This window comes from Musa acuminata, chromosome BXJ3-4 (genome assembly GCF_036884655.1).
Source record: "Musa acuminata AAA Group cultivar baxijiao chromosome BXJ3-4, Cavendish_Baxijiao_AAA, whole genome shotgun sequence".
Taxonomy (NCBI): Eukaryota; Viridiplantae; Streptophyta; class Magnoliopsida; order Zingiberales; family Musaceae; genus Musa; species Musa acuminata.
Window position 1 is genome coordinate 41,619,952 of NC_088352.1, and position 23,770 is coordinate 41,643,721.

The following is a 23,770-nucleotide window of genomic DNA, read 5'->3' on the forward strand; positions in this document are numbered from 1 at the left end:
AGTCTGGCAAAGTTCAGCTTGAGATCATAAATAAACCGGAATTAACAGTACAAGACAAATGGCTTGATTCAGAAATGGCATTCATGGAGTTGAGATAAATGTATTCTTGTTAACAGAAATATAAGCAGCAGTATCCAAAACATGGATGAGTTTATCTTCCATATTGGAATGGTAAACAGATGCTTGTCTGATATGCCATATCTTCTCAAAGAACACAAGGAAAAAGAGCATTTATTCCGAGAAATTCGTCGCAAGAACTCGAACGTCAGGCGACAGCAATTTATTGATGAAAGGTTCAAGCAACAGATTTTTGAAGCTTAGAAACCAATCAATCCTGAAAAGACATCAGACTCAAATGTACCCTTTGGGCTATAAAAATGCTTACAAATGATGGATATGTATATGGAAAAAACATCAGATCTTACCACCAAAACACTGCAACTTTGCTCACATCAAAATGCAAGTGCAATGCCATGAAGGATTGCTGTCTGCAGTGCAGAATCCGAAATGGTAGATTGTGTAAAAGAGATGATGATCATGTTCTAATGCATTCTGACCGAACCGAACTATAATTAACTGCACGTAGTTTCCTTGACGGAGCAGACCAATGAAACAAATCTGAAAATATGAACTAGTAATCGAATTTTTGAAGTCCTTGATTCTCTCTTCTCACATCAACCTCAGAAGTTTGGACCTGCAGCAAGGATCTCCTCAGCCAGTTTGGCATCTTCACCAATCTTGTAGTTAGCAAACACCTCAAAGTTCTTCCTGAACAGACCAGCCAGCTTTAGCAAAGTCTCCTCATAGGCTGCCTTCTCTGGCCACTGTAAAGCACACAAATCACCCATGTCAGGCAACAACATCTCCACGATCGACATCGATCATTTGTTCTACAAACAACTGACTTACAGTGTTCTCCGGGTCCAAAATCTCCGACGGCACGCCTTCAACTTCAGTAGGTATCTCCAGTCCAAACACTTGTGTCTTCTTGTAATCTGCATTCAGAAGGCTGCCGGAGTGTATGGCGTCGATAATTTTCCGAGTGTATGCCAGCTTAATGCGGCTGCCGATACCGTATCTGAATAAAAGCGATAAGGTAGCCAGAGTCGATCAGATCAAGTTTTTCCATGAACTATAGCCTGTATCACCGAAATGTGGTGTGTAATCTCTTACCTTCCGCCAGACCAACCAGTGTTCACAAGCCATGCTGTGGCTCCATACTTCTGCATTTTCTCAACCAGCATGGCTGCATACCGAGTCGGATGGAGCATTATAAATGCTGCCCCAAAGCATGCTGAGAATGTGGCTTGAGGTTCCTTAATGCCCTCCTCTGTTCCAGCCACCTGTTTTGTGCCCATGGCAACCGCCATGGATACCATTACCAACACTAGACAAGATTCCAAGAGAAGTTCAGAGAGTACGCACCAGAGCAGTGTAGCCACTGATGAAATGGTACATGGTCTGAGGCAGAGTGAGCTTGCTGACGGGTGGGAGAACGCCAAAAGCATCACATGCCAAGAGGATGACGTTCTTCGGGTGCGGACCAACACATGGTAACTTCGCATTAGGTATGTACTCGATTGGATAAGCAGCTCGGGTGTTCTCTGCAACAGCACCAGTAATTCCATCAAACAGTTTCCGGGCATGTAAGGAACCTATCCAAATTCATGCATGCAGGAAGTCCGCTTTAAGAACAGCACCTGTGACGGATTTGTCTGAATAATCTACTTCCCGTGTGTGCTCATCGAATACCACATTTTCCAATACTGCAAATGCAGAACGATTGCAAGAATGATACGCCATCCAAATCAAAATGTAGGGCTAGATTCGGATGTTCACCTGTTCCAAACTTAATGGCATTCCAGATATCAGGTTCCTTCTCCATTGATAGGTCGATGCATTTTGCATAGCAACCACCTTCGATATTTGAAATGCCATTCTCACTCCAACAGTGCTCATCATCACCAATGAGCAGCCTGTTACGATCCGTGGATAGAGTGGTCTTCCCGGTGCCTAAAAAACAATGAACAGACCATGGAAATGAGAATTCACGGAGCAGTCATGGGCAGGTGGCGGCACCACGTTTGACGAGCCCGATCTTACCCGAGAGTCCAAAGAAGAGGGCAACATCACCGTCTTTGCCCATATTGCAGCCGGAATGCAGGGAGAGGATCTGTCTCTTAGGCATGAGATAGTGCATCAGACTGAACAAACCCTTCTTCATCTCCCCGGCATACTGTGTGCCGAGGATAACCATTTCCTTCCTGGCAAGGTTAATGTCAATGCTGGTCGAGGAGGTCATGTAGTGCGTGTACCGATTACACGGAAACTGTCCGGCATTGTAAATTGTGAAGTCCGGAGTTCCAAAGGTCTCCACTTCCTCGGGCGTCGGTCGGATGCACCTGTCATCCATTCATCCATCCAGTCATGGCACGTAGAATTGGCTATGCGACACAAAAATTTCATGCTTTCAATGGTCTTCCGAAGCTACAGGAGCTGCACCTATTTGTCATCATCCACTCTGACCGATACTAATAGATCAAAAACCATACAAGGATGACTTCGAGCATTGCAGACGACAACTGCAGACTAATATTCTTACTGTCACTTCTACTTACATGTTGTGCATGAACAAGGAATGGTAGGCTCTTGCGGAGACGATTCGAACTTTGATCTGATGCTCAGGATCCCAGTTGAGAAATTGATCGTTCACAAAAACCTGTATGAGGTAAATGACAAGCTAAATCCCAAAGGCAAATTGCAAATTGGATGAAAGAAATCGGCATCGTAGTGGCGTTAAATTGTCTCGAGAGTGACTCTTACCTTGTCCAAAGAGTTCAGGTAATCAACTGCCCTTTCCCTGTTCACCATGAAAGTCTGCTCATCCATCTCAATGTTAGGTGAGCCCCTGCGTACAATGAACGATTCAAGGAGGAGGATTCGCCAAACACATAGTACGGCACACAAATCTTACAACACAGGATGTGTTGGGAGACTTACTTTCCCCACCACAACTCCTCAGCGGTTGTCTCATCATTGACGATGCGTTTGTCCCTCGGAGAACGACCTGTTTTGGCACCCGATAAGGTGGCCAAAGCCCCTGTCGAGGTTATGAACGATCCCTTCTCGTATCTTATGGCCTGCTCGTACAGCTCTGCATCATTGTAATGGCCACTGCTAGTGTTATTGTGCATGCCATGAGGAAAGAGAACTGTGGTCTTAATAGTGTAGCGACGGCAGCGATGTGTGGTAATTGAAGCTATCACGAGGCGGCGTACCGGCAGGGGAGAGATTGTAGAGGACGTGGGTGAACTTGAGAGAGCTGTCACTGACGCTGATGCTTGGGGTGAAGTAGTGGTGGTGCACGGCGCCGCCCTTGGGCGCTTCCGCCTTCCTCGCCGGGTCACCCTTCACCACCTTTGGTCCCGTCTCCCGCGTCAGCGACGCCAACGACGCGCTGCCATCAACATCACATCAAATCGAGTTAGCACAGCGGCGATCGCAAGGAGCGACACTACCGAACCAAGCCATGGGCCACCGGAATCCAGCATCGTATCTTTTGTCAGGAACACAAATCTGACGGCGAAGATTCTTTTCATTTTTTGGCTAATTGGACGGCGACGTTGGTAGAAGGAACGGGGAGGAGAGATGGTGACCTGATGGACTGGAGCCGGAGCTTGTGGCGCTCATCCTCGGACACGGAGGCGAAGGCGGCGTTGCCTTGCAGCAGGCCGTCGTTCATGGGGGTGCCGGGCAACGACCGCTTCTTCTGCAAGGAGTGGAGCTCGTCGATGGTTTGCGCCTTAACGGGCAGCGCGCTGTCGTCGTGGCAGATGCCATCCTCCGCCTTCGTCTCGATCCTCGCCAGCCCCTTCCCGCCGCCATTAGCGTTCCCGAGTTCGCCTTTCTCCGCCATTTCCCCCCTCGTTTCTACCCAAATCCAACTCTCAATGTATCAGCAAAACAGTGTATGATCTCATCAGAGACAGCTTTATATACATAAATAAGCAAACGTTATCGTCTCTATATCTTCTGGAACATCGGCGCATGAACTCATCGAGTCATCTCATTCTCACCACCAAACGTTTCACTCGCAAACGAAGAAAAAGAAACAGGTACCTCAAGGCGAGCGAGCAGCAGAATAGAGATGGTGACGATGAAGAAGAAGAAGAAGAAGAGGCACTAAGAGGAGAAGGAAACGGAAGGCACGACCATGCAGTTCTCGTACACGAGCCTCACGAGAAGCTGTAAAGAAGAGAGGAACGAGTAAGAAGGCGAGCTACAGGGGGAGCCTTATAAAGGCGCGCATTGGGTCATACGAACTTTCATTCACCTTATAAGAATTCGAAGCATGTGACGTGGATCAGTACAAATGGAATATTGTTCGTCAAGCGTTTACAAAGGGACCGTTCGACCCATTCAATGGCCACCGCTTCACCCGCGGCTGCGCGCAACCCTTCCGATCCATCCATCATACCTGTCCATATGTACGTATCAGATGGCACAGCACTCGATTAGGTGTACAGTTCTCCGACGCAAATCCAACCTCGGTGTAGGGGACGCTGCATAGCGAAGGTGTGAAACTCCCATCGGACCGTGGTGGTCATGTCCACATCAATCAATCTGTGGCTTCCACATCGTCGACTGAGGTGATGGAACGAGAACTGGATACAAGCATTTGGGATTTCCGTACTTGAATATTATTACGCTCTTTTGAGAGTTGAATTTGAAATCTTATTCGTCATGAGATTTTGTATGCTACCTAAGTATTTTATCATATTAGTACAAAATAGTGAGATTCTGTATGCTAACTTAACTCCTAAGTATTTTATCAGATTAGTACAAAAAAAATATTCATTGAACATGGAATCAAAATGAAAATCTTTATATAATCCTAATTATATACCTACTAAAATTCTTTAAAGAGATATAACTGGGATTGGGTTCAAGTATTTGTAACATCCACATTGGATTTGGATTGATAGGGAGAATTAGGTAGGAAACTTATAGTGTCTTGGAGGAAGAAATTAAGGAGATGTACATTGTCATTCGATGCCACAATGGAGCTAAAACATCAAGATTTCGATGCATGCCTGAGATGAAATTTAATATCTCCATACCTAAGTGATGTGTACACTTGAATGTCTACATGGATGAAAACAACAGGAGCTCAAAGTGCCAAATGCACAAAAGAAGAAGAATGAAAAAGAAAACCTTTTATTATTTTTAATCTAGATTTTGAACCAAAGAGCTTTCTTCCCTGCACAGAATTGGCAATCTGAGATGACCTCTGCTAGCTCAAACAGATGTTTCTTGTCATAGAAACATTATGCTAGTGAAATGTACTTGATCAAATTCAGATGAAAATTAGAGGGAAGCTAAAGGATTGATGAACATTGACCCAGGATCAAATACTATAAACATGATAATGCCAATCATTTACCATAACTGCACCTGCTATGGAATACAAAATTGTCAAGTTTCAACTCCAGCATTCCACATTGGAGCACATATTTACATTATATTTTGAATCTTTGATATCATTGTTGAGGTACTTGAACAAGGTATTTGAAATTCTATGGCACAAAACATTCTGGGAGCCAACATTTTTGTCATACTATTTTCTTGTTAAATGGTAAGACTAAGAACTGATCAGCCTACAACAGATTAACAGTGGAGAATTTTTCTCTCTTTTTTTTTTTTTTATCAAACACAACTAACAATGAAAACGGCTGCTTACAGAGGGCAGACATGAAATCTCCGCCAGAATCCACGAAAATGATAGCTTTTCTATGATTAATCTGTACATATAACGGTATATATACCTTCCACAACAAGCAGTTACCAATCACAGAACTGCCAATCCGTCCTTGAGCGGCTGCCATGAATGAAAGTTTATTTGTGTTATAGCCCGCACCCACCACTGTCCTATTGGAAGAAGCAGTACAGAAAAATAAATTGAGGTGCCTGCCATAAACAAAGAGTATGATATAATTAACTGACAAAACTAAGCCATTTTGTTCAGACATCAAGAAATAGTATTGTGCTTATAATTTTGGTGGTCGCGTCTGATAGGTCAAAGTAATTTCAAGCAAAATGTTGTGCAAAGGTCAACTAGCATAACAATAAAGTGTGTGTCAAAGTAGTTCATGAAGGATTTAGGAATGCAACCTCAACAAAAATTTAAAGCTGTAAAAAAAAAAGAAATATTCATATCTTATTTCATCTTTGAAGGTGTTGTGCTATTTCTACCGAAAGCTGATACATGACAAGATAAATGAATATGAATTTAAAGAACCGTCAGGAATTAACAATTTAAAACGATTGACACAAGATCAAGATTATACCTGAATCATATACCTTCATCATGGTCCATTATAAAGCCTAAGTACGTTTGGCAGCAGGGTATCTATAGCCTAGGTAGTTACCTGGCCTCCTAGATGAGCAACTTAGACCTTTATATTGTCAACCTTTTCTCAAAATTCTAAATTTTCCAATAAATTGAGATTTTAATGTATTTAGAGGATAAAAATTACTGAACAAAACCACAACCTTCTCTAACTTATGTTTCTTCAACTATGACAAGATGTTGCTTGCTTTCAGTAAAACAGATCTCCCTCGTTCAAGTCTATGTACTTGATCACTTGTCACTATGGGTTCTTGTTAATTGCTCGACCACCTATAGGTGTGGGCAATGCCAAAGGCATCTTGGCAGCATAGGCCATGCTGTAGATTGCATAAAAGTGCATTCTGCTGGTGCCAAGAACATGGCAGTGTAACAGGAAGTAAAATTTCAACCTACATACTATTATTGCAATGGACAAGCAAATTTATATGATATACATGTCTATAGGCAATCATAGACAAGAATCACTAGATATATCGACATACCAATATATATATATATATATATATTTATTTATTATGTATGTATGTATATATATGTATATGTATATAAATATATATATGTATACATACATACATATACATATGTATGTATATGTATACATACATACATATACATATGTATGTATATGTATACATACATACATATACATATACATATATATATATATATATATATATATATATATGTATACATACATACATATACATATACATATATATATATATATATATATATATATACAAACACGTAAACAAAAGGGTTTTTCAAATGGCTAAACCTATCTTTCTATGCATACAGATCTCTTTTAAAAAGATATCCATGCCATTCCATGCACAAATGCACAGGACCAATAACAACATAAAAGTCAGAATAATCCATGTTGAGGTACCTTGTGAAGGTTGCAGATTCTATGTCAAACGAACAATAGCATCAAGGTTCCTAGATAACTGCCACCCTTCAGGATAAGCAAAATTTCTAGCTTCTTCATGGAGATGCCAGTTCATGATCCTTGAACAACCATTTGGTAAGCCTTCCATTTGACTTTCATCCTCTACTATCTGCTCTACAAATGCACTCTCCTGCAAAAAATGACAATTTACTGTTCAAAATTTCAAAATTATAATCAAAAGTAAGATTTGTCATTAAAAACATACAAAAGAATTTTTTTCATGCAAGTATGCCATCAGTATTTTTTATTTCTAAAGGATGGAAAAAAGATCAAGATCTAAAACGACACAAACTAGGGGACCATATAGTTCACTAGATCCACCTGATGGTACTTGAGAAATGATAGAGAAATGGAACTGTGTTGTTAAGATGTACATCTAAACTCAAATCCTACAAAGTGCTGTTCAATTGTTAATCCTTGGAAAATGTTTAAGCTCAATTGTAAACCCTTCATAAAGAAACAGGGACTTTGTGTTGCTAGGTCAAATATTGCAAGAAATGAATTTTGATGTTAAATATGCAAATAGTTAATACAGAGAGGCATATATATATATATATATATATATATATATATATATATATATATATATTTATTTATTTATTTATTTATTTATTTATTTATTTATTTATAAGGAAAAGATCACCTTATCCGCCTTTGTGTAGGCCCATTTTCTCCAAGCCCAATTGTGTTACAATTTGTATCACTGACCCCACTTAAAAGATACTTCACCAACAAACTAGTCTTTCCTTACCCATATGCCAAGTGACGACTATATGTTACATTGTGATAATGAAAGGAGTCGATGTCACTAATATGGTGCAATGATGGGCATCCAAATAGCATGACAATGATGTTGGTGCACAAGTGGCACTTATGTAGCATCCATTGGGCTTAAAAGCTATTTTCTTATGTTGACATGGTTGAAGAAGATACAACAAGAAGATGTCAACCTTGTTTATTTGCTTGTGAGGTGATAAAATATTTAAGGTCAAACCATCAAAAGAACTTCCTCCTCTATACTATTATCAAACAAATAACAAAAATAGACAAGACATTCTGGTGCACCCAGACTCGTGCAGTGAAGGGATGAGATGGTGCAAATGAGTCTAGGTCCATACAGATAATTCAGTGGACTACTGGAAAATTGCTTATCTATAGTTTCATTTATAAAATTGAACTATCATTCATTCTTCTGTCATTTCTGCTATAGTTTGTAGTTTGGATCACCAAGATTATACTAGAAGTCAAAACTGTGTACCTGAAAATCCTCCTCCACGGTGTCTAGTTGCCGAATGGCATCTGAGTTTGAACGATGCCATCTCTCGTGATCCCAAAGCATTGTGCTGTTGAATGCAAATCCAGACATATCAACATGAAATCTGCTATGTCTCCTGCTCTTCTCATTAGTATGCCAGCCAATTATTTGACTTCCATTGCATACTGGCCCTTCTATTATTACATTATTTTTGCTTTGAGCAAGCATAGCAACAGGCCAAACACCAAATCTCCTAAAAAATACAAATAGATCAGTTGTGTAATAATAACTTGTTAACTTACTTGTTGAGGAATGACAAATTTCTAAATGTATCATTTAAAAAAATTTAGTCAGCTTTATGAGATAAAATAGGCAAATATACAATCCATTTCCAAATATAAAAGTCCTACCAAAATTGATTTTTTTATCGGTGTTCAGGTGGAGAACTTGCATAATTGCATATGAGTTTGCTCTTGAGCCTAAGAAAATATATATATAATTGATTTGAACACCAATATAATGAAACCAATTGCCTCAAGTATCGAGAGACCTTGAGTAAATGTAGGTAGGTTCTGCTGAACCACTAATGTTTCTGGTAAGCACTAGTTCACCCCCCTTTTAGTGGATGGACAATCTAATGTATTCATGATTATTCAACTTAATTCGCTAATCATTGTGTAATGTCATTAATTCACAAAATATATAAAGAATATCCTCCATTCAAGAGGGAATTCTTTCTTGATAAACATATGCTACTAATAGTTTTCGTTTTTACTGTTTCAGCCCAACAGCTACACATGACAAGGACATAAAGTTATGGCAATGGTAAAGCAATAACCTTAAGGAATTAATGTCAGGCAGTTCGATTCTGTATTAGCACTATAGACAAGGTAGCAAGACTCCAAGAATACTATCATTCAGTACCTGATGTCCCTCAGGTGCTGGAACAGCTCGAGCGAGTAGATGTTGCTGTCGTCCGCAAAGTACACGATACCATCCAGACGATGCCGCTCGATGTGCTCCAGCGCAGCGTTCCGCTGGTGGACGCCCCTGTCCCTGCTGTAGGTCGAGTTTTTCTTGCAGGCAGCGAGATGTCTGTACATGACACCACTGCGCCTGAGGATCTCCGCCGTCTCCACGGACGTTGCGTTCATGTCCACGACGATCCAGAGTAGGGGCGGCGACACCAGCCGCAGCGTCTGGCCCAGCCGGATCAGGTAGTATCTCTGAAAAGCTCTGTTGTACGTGGGCGTCACCACGATCAGCAGCTTCCTCTCCCGCGAGCGATCCTCCGGGATGTCGTTCGGCGGCGGCACGTCGCCGTCGTTATCGGAACGTAAGACCTCGATCTCCCTGCCGCCGGAGCGGATGTTGACGGCTCCGAGATCCCGACGTGGAATGTTGTCGTTACCGGCGGTTGCCACGGCGGCGGTGGTGGTTAAGATTGAGGAAGAGGAAGCGAAGGAGAGGTGGTGCGGCCGGAAGCCAAAGTCGTCGAGCTGCGCCAAGGGATAAAGGCCGATAAAGAAGCCGAAGGCGAAGAAGAGGAGCAACCGAAGGAGTTGTCTCCTCCTCCTCTTCCTCCTCCATGAACTATGGTGATGTTGCAGCTGGCCGCGCGAGAAGAAAGGGACGGAAGAAGACGACGACAGAGCAGAAGAGGAAAGGGAATGGTGCTGGGTAGTGTTATGGCAACAAAGGGAATGATTGCGGAAGGACCGATCGATGATGTTGGCCGCCAATAGCGTTCGACGGATCGACGCCATGTCTCGGAAGCATCAAGAAAGCAAGCAATCGATCGATTAACCAACGGCGATGAGATGCCAAGGGGATGGCCAAGGAAGAACGGGCGGAGGAGGAGGAGGAGGGTTTGGGCGGCCACGAGAGTGGCTGGGTTTCTCCTCGAACTGCGTTCTTATCGTCGTCGTCGATCGTTAAAATTTGATTTGATTTGATTTGAGTCCTCACTCACGGAATTTAACCCACGTCTTGTACCAACCGTCGGACCCAAACGCTTCTCTCTCACAACACTGGCCCCGCACAAGCTCATGTCAATCTCACCCGGGTACGACAAGTTAGTATGAGAAAAAAAAAACTCCGATTCCGCCGACTCACAAATCTACCTCACTTGTGATTGGATAGCAGTGATCTCAAGTTATGCCATCTCAGCGTCGAGGCGTCGGCAGTAGGTCCCAAGGAGAGGGAAGTCGTTGGCGAAGTCGCGTTCCCTCGCCCAGCTAACTTCCCGGCCGCCTTCTCTTTGGTTGGACTCGGACGACTTCAAAGCGTCGGTTTCGTATCGAAGCCTTCCGCTTGGGTACAACCACCGAACGAGCCACATATGTCATGTCTGGTCTTTGTTTTCCATGATCAACGGAGTTGGTAGCAGAGTTGTTCTTGTTTTCCTTTTAGCTATCAACATTTTTTGAATATATGTATTATAATTTAGTTGATTTTTTTTTCTAAGATGTTAACTATCTTTCTCATAAGTAGTTTGTGAGTTTGCTGAATCTAATATGGGGATGATACGATGTGAAGAACTATCGACACCTCGTAATTGATCGATACCTTATCATCATATGAACGACGTTTCAATGTCATTCAAAGACACGACGACTATAACTATTCAAAGTCGATTACATGCAAAGTTGATCTAATCAAACGTAATCTTTTAATTCTCATATTATAATTAGTCACGACCTTAAATGATGCGTTCTCGACCCGTAGAACTTAGTTTTGGCGGAATGTGCAAGAAATTCAACGCAGCCAATCTGATGAGAAAATTTTCTTAGAACTTGTGATTAGTTATGAGTAAATGTTCACATCATTAATGTACAATCAGGATCAATCATTGCGAATGCAATAAAATAGACTCATCTTGATCGGCTGTTTCCACCCAAACCATGGTGTTCTTGTCCAATTAAATATGACCAGATAGCTATTTAGGCTTCACTTGATGAGTTAAGAAATCTTTAGGTAGGATTAGGTTTGTGTCGATCTTGATGAGTTAAGGAGCTAATGAGCTAATGTAGGAAGGCATTTAGAGAACACCATTGTCAAACTATTTGGGCAGGTTTGACTACAAAGCATGTGTTGGAGCAGAATTGGGGTCTTATTGTTGACTGGAATTCGAGTCTAAGAGAGAATTAGGATCAAATTTTAGGCATTTGTCGGACTCGAGTGGGAATTGGAATCGTATTTTCTTTGCCTGTAATATATAGATGTTGAAATGTGGAAGTGACACGTTAGGCCAACTTAGACTTACCACATAACAGGCTTGATAGGGAAAGATGTTGATGATTGACTTAGAATACTTAATCAGTTGGATTTGGTTTCGGTCTGATTGTGTTAGGAACCTATAAATTCATTTAAAGTGTTTTATGGTGTTCGATGTGATACCAACCTATATTGAAATTAATGTTGAGCAAAGTTGTTGATCTTTCTAATGGGTTTGTAACGATACGAAGGATCTAGAGATGTCGATTGTGTCTACAAGTATCGGGATCTGCATCTAATGGGGTAGGAACAAGGAAATTAAATGGATATAGGGTAGAAGATGAAGCTTCAAGGATGGATTGAGCACTCTCATCTCGTCCTTGTACCTATCGTATTAATATGTGAGTCAAGACATCAAACTTGAATCCCTAGCCAACCTAATCCAAATTAGATTGGCTTGAGCTTAAGTTGAGTTATTTGATTCGATTGAACTAAATTAAATAATATTAATATTCAGTAACACTCTCCTCCCCCACGACCTATATGTCGGGCGAATAGATTCAATATTTAATAATTGTTATTATTTATAAATTTGGATATTTTTTTTTAATTGAATAGATTGATTAGGAGAGTACCAAGAACTCATAAGTTTTTCTTTTTCGATTTGTCTATACGAGGAATAAGGTAGAGATAAGAAATAACATAGAGATGCAAACGAAGGAATCATTCTATATCTTATTGACATCCATAGGAGGCTCAGACCTTAAAAGTTACTGGAAAAAATATTTTGTATAATTATCTAAATAGTTTTTTATTTGATAAACACTAATGTGATTGGATCGACGATTGAAGACCTTTTTGTTAGTGAATATCATCAATACTATATTGAGTGAAATCACAGCCAAAAAGAATTATCAACTGACTCATTGGATTCCTTAAGATTCATCCCTTTCATATCATTTTTTTATAGTTTAGCTTCATTAAGGAGCAAAAAGTCCCTTTTTGGCATAAGAACAACATGAAATATGAGTGATCGTTATTATCATTAAAGACAACGATCCGATGAAACAAAGTGATCGAAGGTAGGGGTGCTACTTAGCAGCCTTAGGATCCTTCTCCAGTACTCAAACTACAGTTTATTTGAGTTATGCATGAAATGAGAAAGTAAGATAGGAATTTTGACCTTTAAAGATGTCCCCTTTTAGAGAAGAATGCTTGCATCCAAGTTGTTGGATAGATTATGTATTTGTTAGTTTATTTTATTAGAGTTGGATTCTGATCATCTCATATGTCGAGCTCACCTACGTCCATTTGTTAAAATATCATAAGTCGAGTATCGAATTTGGGAAGAGTTTTAAATTTATATTCTCAATAACTACAAAGATGATGACGTACTCAATAAAAGTTCCTCCGATACTCGAGTGAATATATAAAGAAAACATATTCAAACGATAAAAGAGTCAAACATAAGAAAAATGAGTTAACGAGAAAAGTCATATAGTAGCATACATGAGTATTTTTATAGTGAATTTTTGAAACTCATAAGAGGATATATGGTGAGTTAACGAGAAAAGTCATATAAAATAATTGTTGAACATATATTAAGTTCGACTAATCATGCATCCAAGTAATTATTGAGCTAGACATGACCTAGTCATCATTGTATTAATGGTAGTATGGCTCACTTTCGAGTTTCATTTATCGATATGTTATTTTTATTTTTATGTCATATATTGGATTACTTTTCAGCTAAGCTATAGCAATTATTTGATCCAACAATCGTAGATGACTTTGACATGTTCTAAGCACATAAAAGGCTACACGTTGATGCTATCTACGATTGTAGATGATAAATATAAGGTCATCTTTGATGGTGTATCAAAGTGTTATAATCGATCATTAAAGGTTCCACATGTTCAGCTGTTAGTGAAGATGGTTTGTGATTTGCTTGTGCCCTCAAGTCAACATTTACGCGTTGCATATGGGGTCACAGAGTTAGGCTTTGAATCATCTCATCCATCAAAAGAGGAAGAAGAATGCAAGTTGATTACTGTAAGAGCCAAAGTGATCCTCGTGTCAATTGGCTATTATGTCGCTTAGTATGTTGCTGAGGACTTTGTCGAAAATGGTCCCTCGTAAATAATATCCAATATATTATTTTTATTTTAGCATACGAAAGATAACAACAAATTTGTAGTCAATGATGTTTACCCAACTCTATCAAAAGAATAAAAGAGAGAGAGAGAGAGAGAGAGAGAGAGAGAGAGAGAGAGAGAGAGAGGATTTAAATCGAATACTATATAGAATTTCAATTAATAGTCGGATGATAGTAAGATGACAGAGAATAATCACAAACGACATATATGAGTTGTCCGATTTTAGAGGGCTTTTTAGAGGGATAAATAACTTGTTTTGCATTAAGTGCAGGCTATCGATTAATGGCATGTCTCAAAGCCCAATTGGCCCAATTATCTAATCGGTCTGTTTTGCTCCCAAATGAGTAAGGATCAATTTTGCAGACTTGATCAGTGTTGAATGCAATTTAGTCTTCTCAATAGGTTTGAGAGAGATATAAGCATCAACAGTAGAAAAATTTCCATGCACAAGTGCCCATACGACAAAAGACTACAAAGCATGCGACGAACAAACCCTAGACACTTTGTCGTGAGGAAAGTTTGTATGATGTTTGCACGTCACCAATCGATATCTTTACTATACAAGTCGAAACTACGAAAAGATTGACCCTCTGTGAACATGTCCATGACATTTGGTATGTTTATGCTTTGCACAACATGTAGAGGGACGATTAAAGGTTTAATAGTCATATTCTACTAGGGTTTGATGGTTGCTTTAGGCTTGTAAATAAAGATAGTGTCACGTGAATACTTATGAGAGATTTTCGGTCTATAGTGAACTATTTTGATCTTTTTTTGTATAATTGTTCAGAGCTTGTATAGTCTGTTTGTAATTTGCATTGTCTATGAAGTGTTTTCGAAAATGTTTGTTTGTGGATCCTGAGTTAGACATTTCTCTAACCCGTTTTCTCTTTTATAAATCCTAAGGAATCATGGGAGGTTGATCTTTGAAGACGAACACGCAAAGATGCCGCACGACTTAGCCTAAATCAGCTAACTCCGTGACAATCACAAGGATATTGTAATAGATATTATAGTTAAACTAATAACGGTCACTCACTCCATCCTTCTCTCTCATCATTGGTGTCGTTAAATAAATTGTTCGCATATGATTGGGGTGGTGGTTAAAGATAGGTAGCAGTCAGAAGTAGCAGCAGCAGCTCATGGCTTGCATGTCACTTAATATAATCCACAAACGCATCGCCACTGATCTCCCTGTCTGCTTGTCTTCCTCCATGGCTTCCCTCGACCAAATCATTCACCTCATCCATGTGATACCGCAACGTATAATAATGGTACGATTCCTGCATTCAACTTCACACGACTGATCCGATGGAGGAATGTGCTGCTGCTTCTGTGTCTACGTATCTTCATCCATGTAGCAATACTAAAGGTAATGGGATCAGGAAACCCTAGATCGATTTGAAGAAGATGAAGGAAGAAGAAACCAGTAGAGTCTCGCTTGGCATGGCTTCCCTTCCCCACGAAGCAAACTACGAGAACTGTATCCCTACTTTCTCAGTAAAAGGATGAACCACGATGTATCACCCGTCCGACGAAATGCTGCTAAGGAGGTGGGTTTCCACATGGTAGACTCGTGCATCAAAACCATGCTTCTGGTGGTCAAACTGGATCCGGCAAAGCTTGTGGTTGAAGACAAGACTCTCTCTCTCTCTCTCTCTCTCTCTCTCTCTCTCTCTCACATATACATGTATATATTAGTTTCTTCAAGAAGGATCTGCAACGCCATGTGGGAGATGTCTGCAGGTTGATTGCTCATGTGCGTCGCCCAAGTGTTGGACGAGACCATGTTTGCTCAAGTGCGTGCTGCCTGCCGGTAATTAAAGCTTGATGAGTTTGACTCACAGTAGAGATTCTCTGTCGGCGCCACTCGCATGTGACGACCTACGTACGGTGTTCATGAACTGAGATGAGACGTACCAGTCGTTCTTCCCTGGACTGAGTTCTCGTGATTGAATGAACTCTCTCTCACAAAAAGAAAGAAGAAGAAGAAGAAGAAGAAATATGTCTATGCCTTTTCTTAGTTTCGAAAATTTGCTCATATGATGACGATCTCTAACTCTTCCATATAATTCCCAGCCATATCTGTCTTTTATCGTGTCGCTCTCTTTGTTGTCTTCGGAGTGCAATCAATCACTGCAATTGGATTGCAAACCGACTTTGCTATTACGTGGATTTCCGACGACCGGTTGTTGTCGGAGACAAGACTTGCCCATATAATTAATTCTGTCATGTTCCTCGTTTCTTTATTTCCTTTTCCCATCAATTTCAATGTGGAAAAGAAAGTGTCCAATTGATGCTCACTTAGAAATTGACATAATTCACAACTATTTAGAATTATTTTTTATATTGTTTTCATGTTTCAATAAGCTTTTCTCAGCAAGACCAAATTACAAAATTATTATGAAAAATATATGTCATGACCAACTTGATTCAATCCCATATGTATGAAATATAATCATAAATGATCGTAGGATCTCGAACATCCGGTTGATTTTTCGATATAATTTTTTCGACACTCAAATTAATAATAAATAAAAAAAAATTTAAATTTAAATAAAATAATAACTAATCTTAATTATCATAATTTAATTTTTTTATAAAATAATTTAATAAAAAATATTCTAAGTTATAAACAAAATATTTGAATAAAATTTTATATTTGATCGATATCTATATGATTCAATCATTGATCGGATCCCTGACTAGATTACCACATGTCCAACCTTAATTTACTGGATATTTTTCTATCACAAATCAATCAAATTATATGAGCCGTTCCCTATCATAATATTTTGTTATATTTTTTGGAAAAAAAAACACTGTTTATGACAAGACAACTGTGGTGTAAGACAGGAGAGATATTGACACGTCATCTTCCGACCTGAGGACAAGGAAACACTTGTGTGGTGAGAATGTGATTCATATATGTTTTGTTTTCCGTGAAGACGACTTGCACTGCCATTTCAGCCAAACGCACGTCATCGTTACCGTTACGTTACAGATCACATCATCGTCATCATCATGGAGCCACGTATTAATCGACCCATACTGCACGCTTTCCGATGTGATTTAGAGAGCGAGGGATGTCAAACCAGCGGTCTGATGAAGGCATATTCCGATGACTGCATCAAGTGATGCTTTAGGCGATAATAGCAATACTAATACTAATAATAATGACGATAGTTCAGGGGAACGTGGCAGCCGGGTGGCGCGGCTCCAAAGGCAGCCGCGTGTCCACAGTGGCGCAATGGCGACGAGAGAGAGAGAGAGAGGCACGTTTGGGCACATCAACTGCGGCATCCCACGTCGACTTCCACCTGTCCTTGGAGATTCGGGTTCCGCACACCGCCACCGATTCGTAAGTGGGAGTATCTTTTCGTCTCGGCATGCCGACGGAAGTGACCGCTCCGCGGTAGCGTGTGGGACCCGAGCGCGTCACGAGCGAGGCTTAGGCCACCGTGCCTCGGGTCCCGCACTCGGGCCCACGTATGCGACAAATGACGCAGCTCGGTTGGCAAATAGGTTTTTCCGCGCGTCTCCTTTCGATTTTTACGTTGACCCTCAAAATTTTGACCGTGGAAGCCCCTTCTCTCGCTCTCTCTCCCCGACGGTGATTAAATGCTGCTGTGCTGCAAATTAGCAGCGGCAGACCTGCTCGAGTCCTTCCATTGGACGAGTGCGGGCGGTGTTAATGGTGGGGGTGTGCGTCAGACTGAAGAAGACCTTATTTTTGGTTCTGCTCCCAAAAGAGACCTGGACAGGGCGTCGTCGCACGGAAAGGACGAAGAAGTCCATTAAAGTAGCAAAGCTATGAAGAGGAATGGAGCGGTTGGACGGCGAGCAGAGAGGAGACAGAAAAGAACGGTTGTCTTTCTTTCTTCCTTTTTCTTTATTTTATTTTATTTTTCCAAGTACAAAAAATCAATTATATTAAGTTGTAGAGTTTTATGCATGTATCCGTATAGTTTTATTCTTTGAAAGTTTATGAACTCTAAAAAAATTATTTAAGAATAAAAATAATTTTATAGACTTATAAGTCCTTGACTAAATATTTTTTTCAGTGCTCTTTTCCATATAACAGCTAAGGGCTCAAGACCCTTCTTTTAGCGCTGATATGATAAATTTATTTGGTCGATTCGTCATTAGTGATAGAAATGAAATAGAAAGAAGAAGATTGTATTGACGAAGCTTTATTGAAGAAAAAGAAACTTTAATATCACTACTGCTGCAGCTGCTGTGGCAGAGAGGGTTGCTACGGCAAAGATGACGACAACGACACTTCTCACTCGAGCGAGATGCGAAAACGAGGAGAAGAGATCGTTGGTCGGGGAGTAGTTGTGAGGTTACGTCGGCTTTGACTTTGCAAGAAGAGGCAGAGGAAAGGCGACAATAAAAAATGTCGCCAGCGCAGGGAGGAGAAGAAAGCACGATGTGATGGTCCTTGTTCAGCTTTGAAGAAGGTCGATGCAATGATCCTGGAGGACGTCCGTGGAAAACATTGCACTACTTTGAGATGGAGTCGCGATCCACGAGACAGTAGGAGAAGGAGTCGAGATTCGATGGAGTCCGGTAGGGAGATGGGTCGAGATGTTTAGAAGTGGCCTTTACGACGAGAGCGTGAGAGCTCGTGAAAATTTATTCACTTTGAGTAATAGGCATACCCGTATGATTTTATCCTATTAAAACTAAAGAGCTTCAAAATGTATCTTTCAAAGTAAGAATGACCCGATCATTGATTCTCCTATTTCTTAATCAATATTGACTAAATATCTTATCGATTAAAAAACTATCAACTAAACTAAATTGCCACCCAGCACATTGGGATATTAGTGAATCATGATCAAATTTTACAAAATCAATCGGTAAATCTTTTATTTTATCAAGAATTAAACGACGAGATAAGTGATTCGAAAGAATTCCAAAAGAGTAGAGAGTTAGATATTACTTGTGCCAGGGGGAAATAGTCATGGGAGAAGGCTTTCCTTGCGGATCAAATGGACGAGAAGCAGGGGGTGTTTGTTCTCACCATCAATGCTAATGCTAGCAGGAGCCGTCGAAGGATCGAAGGGACTCGCCTTTGCTATTGGAACATGGGCGGGCAACTAGAGCAACGGGGGCCATCGACGAGCGTCCGTCAACGATTCACCTCCGTTTATAGTGAAATCGATGTAGGAGAAGGATGTTCGATCGCCGGTCAGAAGATAAAAAAAAAAGTTATTAACAAATTGAAGAACAACGAGATTATCCTAATCGTTCGATTTTCTCCGACCGTCGCCCTCCTCACTCGTCCGTGTCTTTACGACCCAATTATATGTGGGGGGAATTGGAGTTGATCTACAAAGAAGAAGGGTTGCGTAAGGACAGATTGGAGAGGGAAAGTTTGCGGGGGGCGAGGTGGCGTCTGATAGATAGATGCACTGTTGACTTTGAGATCCAAACTCGTCTCGATGCAGGAGCAATTGTTACCGTCCGCAGTGATGCCGAGCGCTTTTCTTATCGTTCTTTTGGGGAGCTGTGTTTGACGCAGCAGATACAAGTAGCTTTCCGGGATCCAGAAACGCCTACTGCCTTTTTTACTCTGCAACGACAGTGCCTTCCTTAAGTGCAAATCTTCGTAGGTCCCTCAGCTACCATCTCCAGGTCTTGTCAGTCGAGGAAAGGAAAGAGATTGGAGTGGTTTGGCTCCGGAGGGTGAGACGGGTGGCGGTGTGGTGATTGAGATCGTTGGTGTTGATACCGGGAACTTTGTTTTATTTGATCTCCCGTTGCTTCTACTGCTGCTGTTTCTTTCTCATGGAGAACGGCAGTCGATGACGACGGTGATGATGAGGTGCTTGTGATAAATAGGCTTCGGAGAGAGGAAGCAAGGAAGCTGTGAGCGGAGGAAGGAAGCGATGGGAACAGGAGGGTGGAGGAGAGCCTTCTGCACGTCGGTCCGTCGAGATACGGATGCTGCTGCGGCGGGGACGAGGGTGGAAGCGGGGGAGAAGCATCAGCGCAGCCCCAGGAGCTGCGCAAAGCTGAGCTTCTTCTCCGGCGGCGGCGGCAGCAACCCCTCGACGCCGAGGCTGGCGCTGGCGGAGGCGGCCCCGGGCCTCCGGTGCCGCACCAAGTCGAAGACTCCAGACAACAAGACGGTGCAATGCGACGCGGCCACATCTTCCGTCCCCACCGCCACCACTCCGAGGAGTCGGAGCCCCGCTCTGTTTCATCGGCAGGCCTTCTCCGCGCCTTCGTCTCCGAGAACAGCCTCCAGATTCGCCCTCTTCAAGCACCTCTCCCGGGTATGGAAAAGCTTGCACCTTTACCTTTGATTCCCGCTATTTCGTTTCTTTTCATCTCTTTCTTTTTAATTTGGTCAATGTTTCCTCCTCTCGATGGATGGATCTCGTGAGAGAGTCGTAGCTTTTTGGCCGTGGTGCGGCGCTTTGATTGCAGAATGATGGAGGAATGGACCGAACTCCCTCCCCATCTTTTCCAATCATTTCAGCTGCTTTTTTTGTCTTTTTTTTCTCAGCCTTTTGTTATGATCGAAGCATGTGAAGTACTCTTATTGTTGTCGTCGTCGTCGAAGGCTACTGTTTGTTCTCATTCTGGTGGTGGTGGAACTGCAGAGCCGGTGCAGGATATGTTCGCTGAGCCTGAAGGCGAGCCAGGAGACGCCAGTCTTCACGGCGGAGTGCTCCCACGCCTTCCACTTTTCCTGTATTGCAGCCCACGTCAGGAGCCACGCCAGCCTCGCCTGCCCCGTCTGCTCCGCCTCCTGGCGCCACGCGCCCTTTCTGTCCGCGCTCCGCCGCCGAGAAGACGATGCACCCGAGCCAGGGGCGGCGGGAGAGACGGAGAACTGGAACCCGAATAGGAGAACTACCAACGGCGGCAGCCGGAACACCAGCAAAGGCGGGGAACGGCAGCTGGGGGAGAACAGATTGGCTGCCGCCGCCGCCGTTGTTGCTGCTAAGGTCTATGACGACGACGAGCCGCTGCTGATTGTGTCGAAGCCCAACCAGGGAGGGGTGATGCGATTCAATCCTATACCAGAAGCAGCCAACGAGGACAAGGATGAGGAAGACGGCGAGGACGAGGAGACGGAGGACGTGGAACGAGACGACGAGTTTTATGGGCTCCTTGCGACCCCTCGCGCCCGATCTGCCAGCCGCACTGACGGAGGAGTCCGTCGTCGGCCGACATCGAGGTTCAGGGCTGGTGGCGGCCTTGTGAGCGTGATGCCGCAGGCGGCCCTGCTCTCGGAAGGGCGGAGGCACCGAAGCTACGTGGTGGTTCTTAAGGTAAAAGCGCCACCGATAGGATCCTTCGCCCCTCTCCGCGCCCCGATTGATCTGGTGACAGTGCTGAACGTGAGCCAAGGCATGACAGGGGAGAAGCTCCGGATGCTGAAGCGCGCAATGCGGCTGGTGGTTTTCTCTTTGGGCCCCGGGGACCGGCTCTCCATAGTGGCCTTCTCGGCAGCCGCTGGTGCTAAGAGGCTCCTCCCTCTACGACGTATGTCGAGGCAAGGCCAGCGCGCCGCCCGCCAGGTCGTGGAATGGCTCGTCGTGGTGGGCGGTGGCGCCGCCGCGAGAGGCGCCAGCGTCAGCGACGCCCTCCGGAAGGCCACCAAAATCCTCGAAGACCGCAGGGAGCGCAACCCGGTGGCCACCATCATGCTCTTATCCGACTCCAGGCAGCAGCAACCGGAACAAGAGAAGAAGGGGAGCAACCATCATGATTACAAACCCCTTCGCTCGCCGCGTGGTACCGGCGGTGGCCATATCGGGCTTCATCCTCTAGCAACGACGACCGCCGCCACTCGCTTCGCGCATCTGGAGATCCCCATCCAAGATGCTGGATTTGGAGACGGTGGAGCAGAACGACCGCCACAGAAACAGGGTCAGGTGCCATCAGAAGACGCGTTCATCAAGTGCGTGGGCGGCCTCGTGTCCGTGGTCATGCAGGACGTCCGCCTCCAACTTGTCTTCCCGTCCGGCGAATTTTCGGCCGTGCACCCGTGTGGAGGCTACGGCGGTGGCTGCGACGTGGCCCTCCGAGGAGGGACTTCTGTCATCCGGTTGGGGGACCTCTATGCAGAGGAGGAGAGGGAGCTGCTTGTGGAGCTGAGGTTGCCGGTGGCGCCGCCCGGCGGACAGGGCGGGCACCACCGCTTGTCAGTGAAGTGCAACTACAAGGATCCAGCCACCCAAGATCTCGCGTTCAGCGCGGAGCAGATCCTTCTCTTGCCGCCCCTCCTCCAGCACCACTCCGAGCTCGGCCGTTCTGCCTCGTCCTCCGCCAGCCCGACCACTTCCCTGCGCCTCCGGAACATCTTCGTCTCGACCCGCGCGGTGGCGGAGTCGCGGCGCCTCGCCGACCTCTCGGATTACGCCACGGCCCGACACCTCCTCTCCTCCGCTCGCGCGTTGATTCTGCAGTCCGCTTCCGATGGCCGCCAGGACCACCACCTCGTCCAGAACCTTGACGCGGAGCTCGCCGCCCTCCAGCGGCGGCGGTACCAGGCGCAACACCGGCTTCATCATGATCAGCTGCAGGAAGAGGTCCTCTCACCATCCGGGATGAGGCGCCGGCGGCGGGAAGCTCAGGCGGAGGTGCGAGGGGAGCCTCTGACGCCCACTTCGGCTTGGCGCGCCGCCGAGCAGCTGGCCAAGGTGGCCAGCACGCGGAAAAGCCTGAACCGGGGCGGCGATTTACATGGGTTCGAGAACGCCCGGTTCTGAGTGAAGACCGACCCAAACCCTATAAATAATCCATTCTCCTTTCTTTTATTGTAGACATTATTATTCTCCAAACAATGAACATTCTCATCATACATACATACATCCAGCAATTGAGTTAGGCGACATTTAATCATCCAAAAATTATAGCTTGCGATTTTGTCCAATTTGTGCAATATTAAGGATCCTCTCAAAGCCATTCATCCCACCTTAACTTTTAATCTCAACCACCAATTTGCTTTATAAAATCAACTTTATAATATACATATGTATAGTATATGATGCGGGGGGCATTTGTTCAAGCCGTGGCCTCAGGGCCGACGCGGCTCGGTTCTGGGGTCCGGATGTCGGGGATCTCGGGAGACGTCCCTCGGGGTCTCCTGGCGGTCGAGCACTGTGGTTCGGGATCGGTCGTTCGGGCCGACAGGTCAGGAGGAAGCTCCGTCGCAGCGTTGGGATGAGGTGACACCGTCTTCGTTCCTGCACATAGGTCGGGTCGGAAGCTCGGCCCGACCCCTCCAACGATCAAGTTAGCGATGATGTGGAGAGAGTTTTGGAGGAAGAGAAGTAGAAGTTCCTCTAAGTGTGTTGTACTTGTCTCCCCCCTTTGTCCGTTTAGAACTCCGGGGTATTTATAGAGGAGTTTGATGTTACCTGATGTGCCCGCTTACAGGGGCAGGACAATATCTCGCGTGGTGTCTGACATAGCCAATGGGGTTGCGTGGAGAACCGTGCTGCCACAGGGTATGGGCGAGCCTCGATCAACGTGCTCATTTGCCTCGGTCGAGCGCACGGAGTCAAAGTTCCTCAGGCAATGTGCTATTCAGGCATGGCTGACGTCATGGCGTGTCACATCGCCATTTTTGCCCTTATCAGTATATATACACATGGAAGCAGCATATAAGTTTGAGAACAATCATAAGCTCAAATACTACATAACCAGTAATAAAAACAAACTCACAAGAGAGTGGCTTATTAATTTGTTTTATCAAAGTATTAAATGTGTAAGTGCTAAATATGGTTTTACACATGTTATTAACGGTGGTATTTCCA

General features: G+C 43.6%; 3 protein-coding genes across 4 annotated transcripts; 1 reads left to right on the forward strand and 2 right to left on the reverse strand.

The window, feature by feature from the left end:
• Positions 1–312: 312 nt before the first annotated feature.
• On the reverse strand, positions 313–4,250 carry LOC135635993 (phosphoenolpyruvate carboxykinase (ATP) 1-like). The gene is made up of 13 exons (XM_065147484.1): positions 4,120–4,250; positions 3,657–3,930; positions 3,279–3,457; positions 3,001–3,154; positions 2,824–2,908; positions 2,619–2,719; positions 2,104–2,402; positions 1,840–2,013; positions 1,701–1,766; positions 1,426–1,604; positions 1,174–1,343; positions 910–1,078; positions 313–824 (listed from the first exon to the last, which is right to left on the reverse strand). The coding sequence occupies exons 2-13, from the start codon at positions 3,914–3,916 to the stop codon at positions 681–683; spliced, it is 1,980 nt and encodes a 659-aa protein (XP_065003556.1). The 5' UTR covers positions 3,917–3,930; positions 4,120–4,250; the 3' UTR covers positions 313–680.
• Positions 4,251–5,465: 1,215 nt separating this feature from the next.
• Positions 5,466–10,511, reverse strand: LOC103983024 (probable beta-1,4-xylosyltransferase IRX9H). Of its 2 annotated transcripts, none has more exons than XM_009400157.3 (4): positions 9,538–10,511; positions 8,617–8,866; positions 7,299–7,488; positions 5,466–5,928 (listed from the first exon to the last, which is right to left on the reverse strand). In XM_009400157.3, exons 1-3 carry the CDS (start codon positions 10,377–10,379, stop codon positions 7,318–7,320), a joined length of 1,263 nt encoding a protein of 420 aa, XP_009398432.2. In that variant the 5' UTR covers positions 10,380–10,511; the 3' UTR covers positions 5,466–5,928; positions 7,299–7,317. The 2 variants fall into 2 exon arrangements, with proteins under 2 accessions (XP_009398432.2, XP_009398431.2); XM_009400156.3 differs by having other exon boundaries at positions 5,470–5,967.
• Positions 10,512–19,345: 8,834 nt separating this feature from the next.
• On the forward strand, positions 19,346–22,816 carry LOC135636984 (E3 ubiquitin-protein ligase WAV3-like). Its single transcript, XM_065149257.1, has 2 exons — positions 19,346–20,272; positions 20,603–22,816. Exons 1-2 carry the CDS (start codon positions 19,883–19,885, stop codon positions 22,718–22,720), a joined length of 2,508 nt encoding a protein of 835 aa, XP_065005329.1. The 5' UTR covers positions 19,346–19,882; the 3' UTR covers positions 22,721–22,816.
• The last annotated feature ends 954 nt before the right edge of the window (positions 22,817–23,770 follow it).

Coding starts and splice junctions, on each gene's coding strand:
- LOC135636984 (XM_065149257.1), top strand. CDS start 19,883: ATGGGAACAGGAGGGTGGAGGAGAGCCTTCTGCACGTCGGTCCGTCGA. Junction 20,273..20,602: donor TCTTCAAGCACCTCTCCCGG/GTATGGAAAAGC, acceptor GTGGAACTGCAG/AGCCGGTGCAGGATATGTTC.
- LOC103983024 (XM_009400157.3), bottom strand. CDS start 10,379: ATGGCGTCGATCCGTCGAACGCTATTGGCGGCCAACATCATCGATCGG. Junction 8,867..9,537: donor CAGCACCTGAGGGACATCAG/GTACTGAATGAT, acceptor TGTATTTTTTAG/GAGATTTGGTGTTTGGCCTG. Junction 7,489..8,616: donor CCGTGGAGGAGGATTTTCAG/GTACACAGTTTT, acceptor CATTTTTTGCAG/GAGAGTGCATTTGTAGAGCA.
- LOC135635993 (XM_065147484.1), bottom strand. CDS start 3,916: ATGGCGGAGAAAGGCGAACTCGGGAACGCTAATGGCGGCGGGAAGGGG. Junction 2,909..3,000: donor GAGGAGTTGTGGTGGGGAAA/GTAAGTCTCCCA, acceptor CATTGTACGCAG/GGGCTCACCTAACATTGAGA. Junction 2,014..2,103: donor CCTCTTCTTTGGACTCTCGG/GTAAGATCGGGC, acceptor ATTGTTTTTTAG/GCACCGGGAAGACCACTCTA.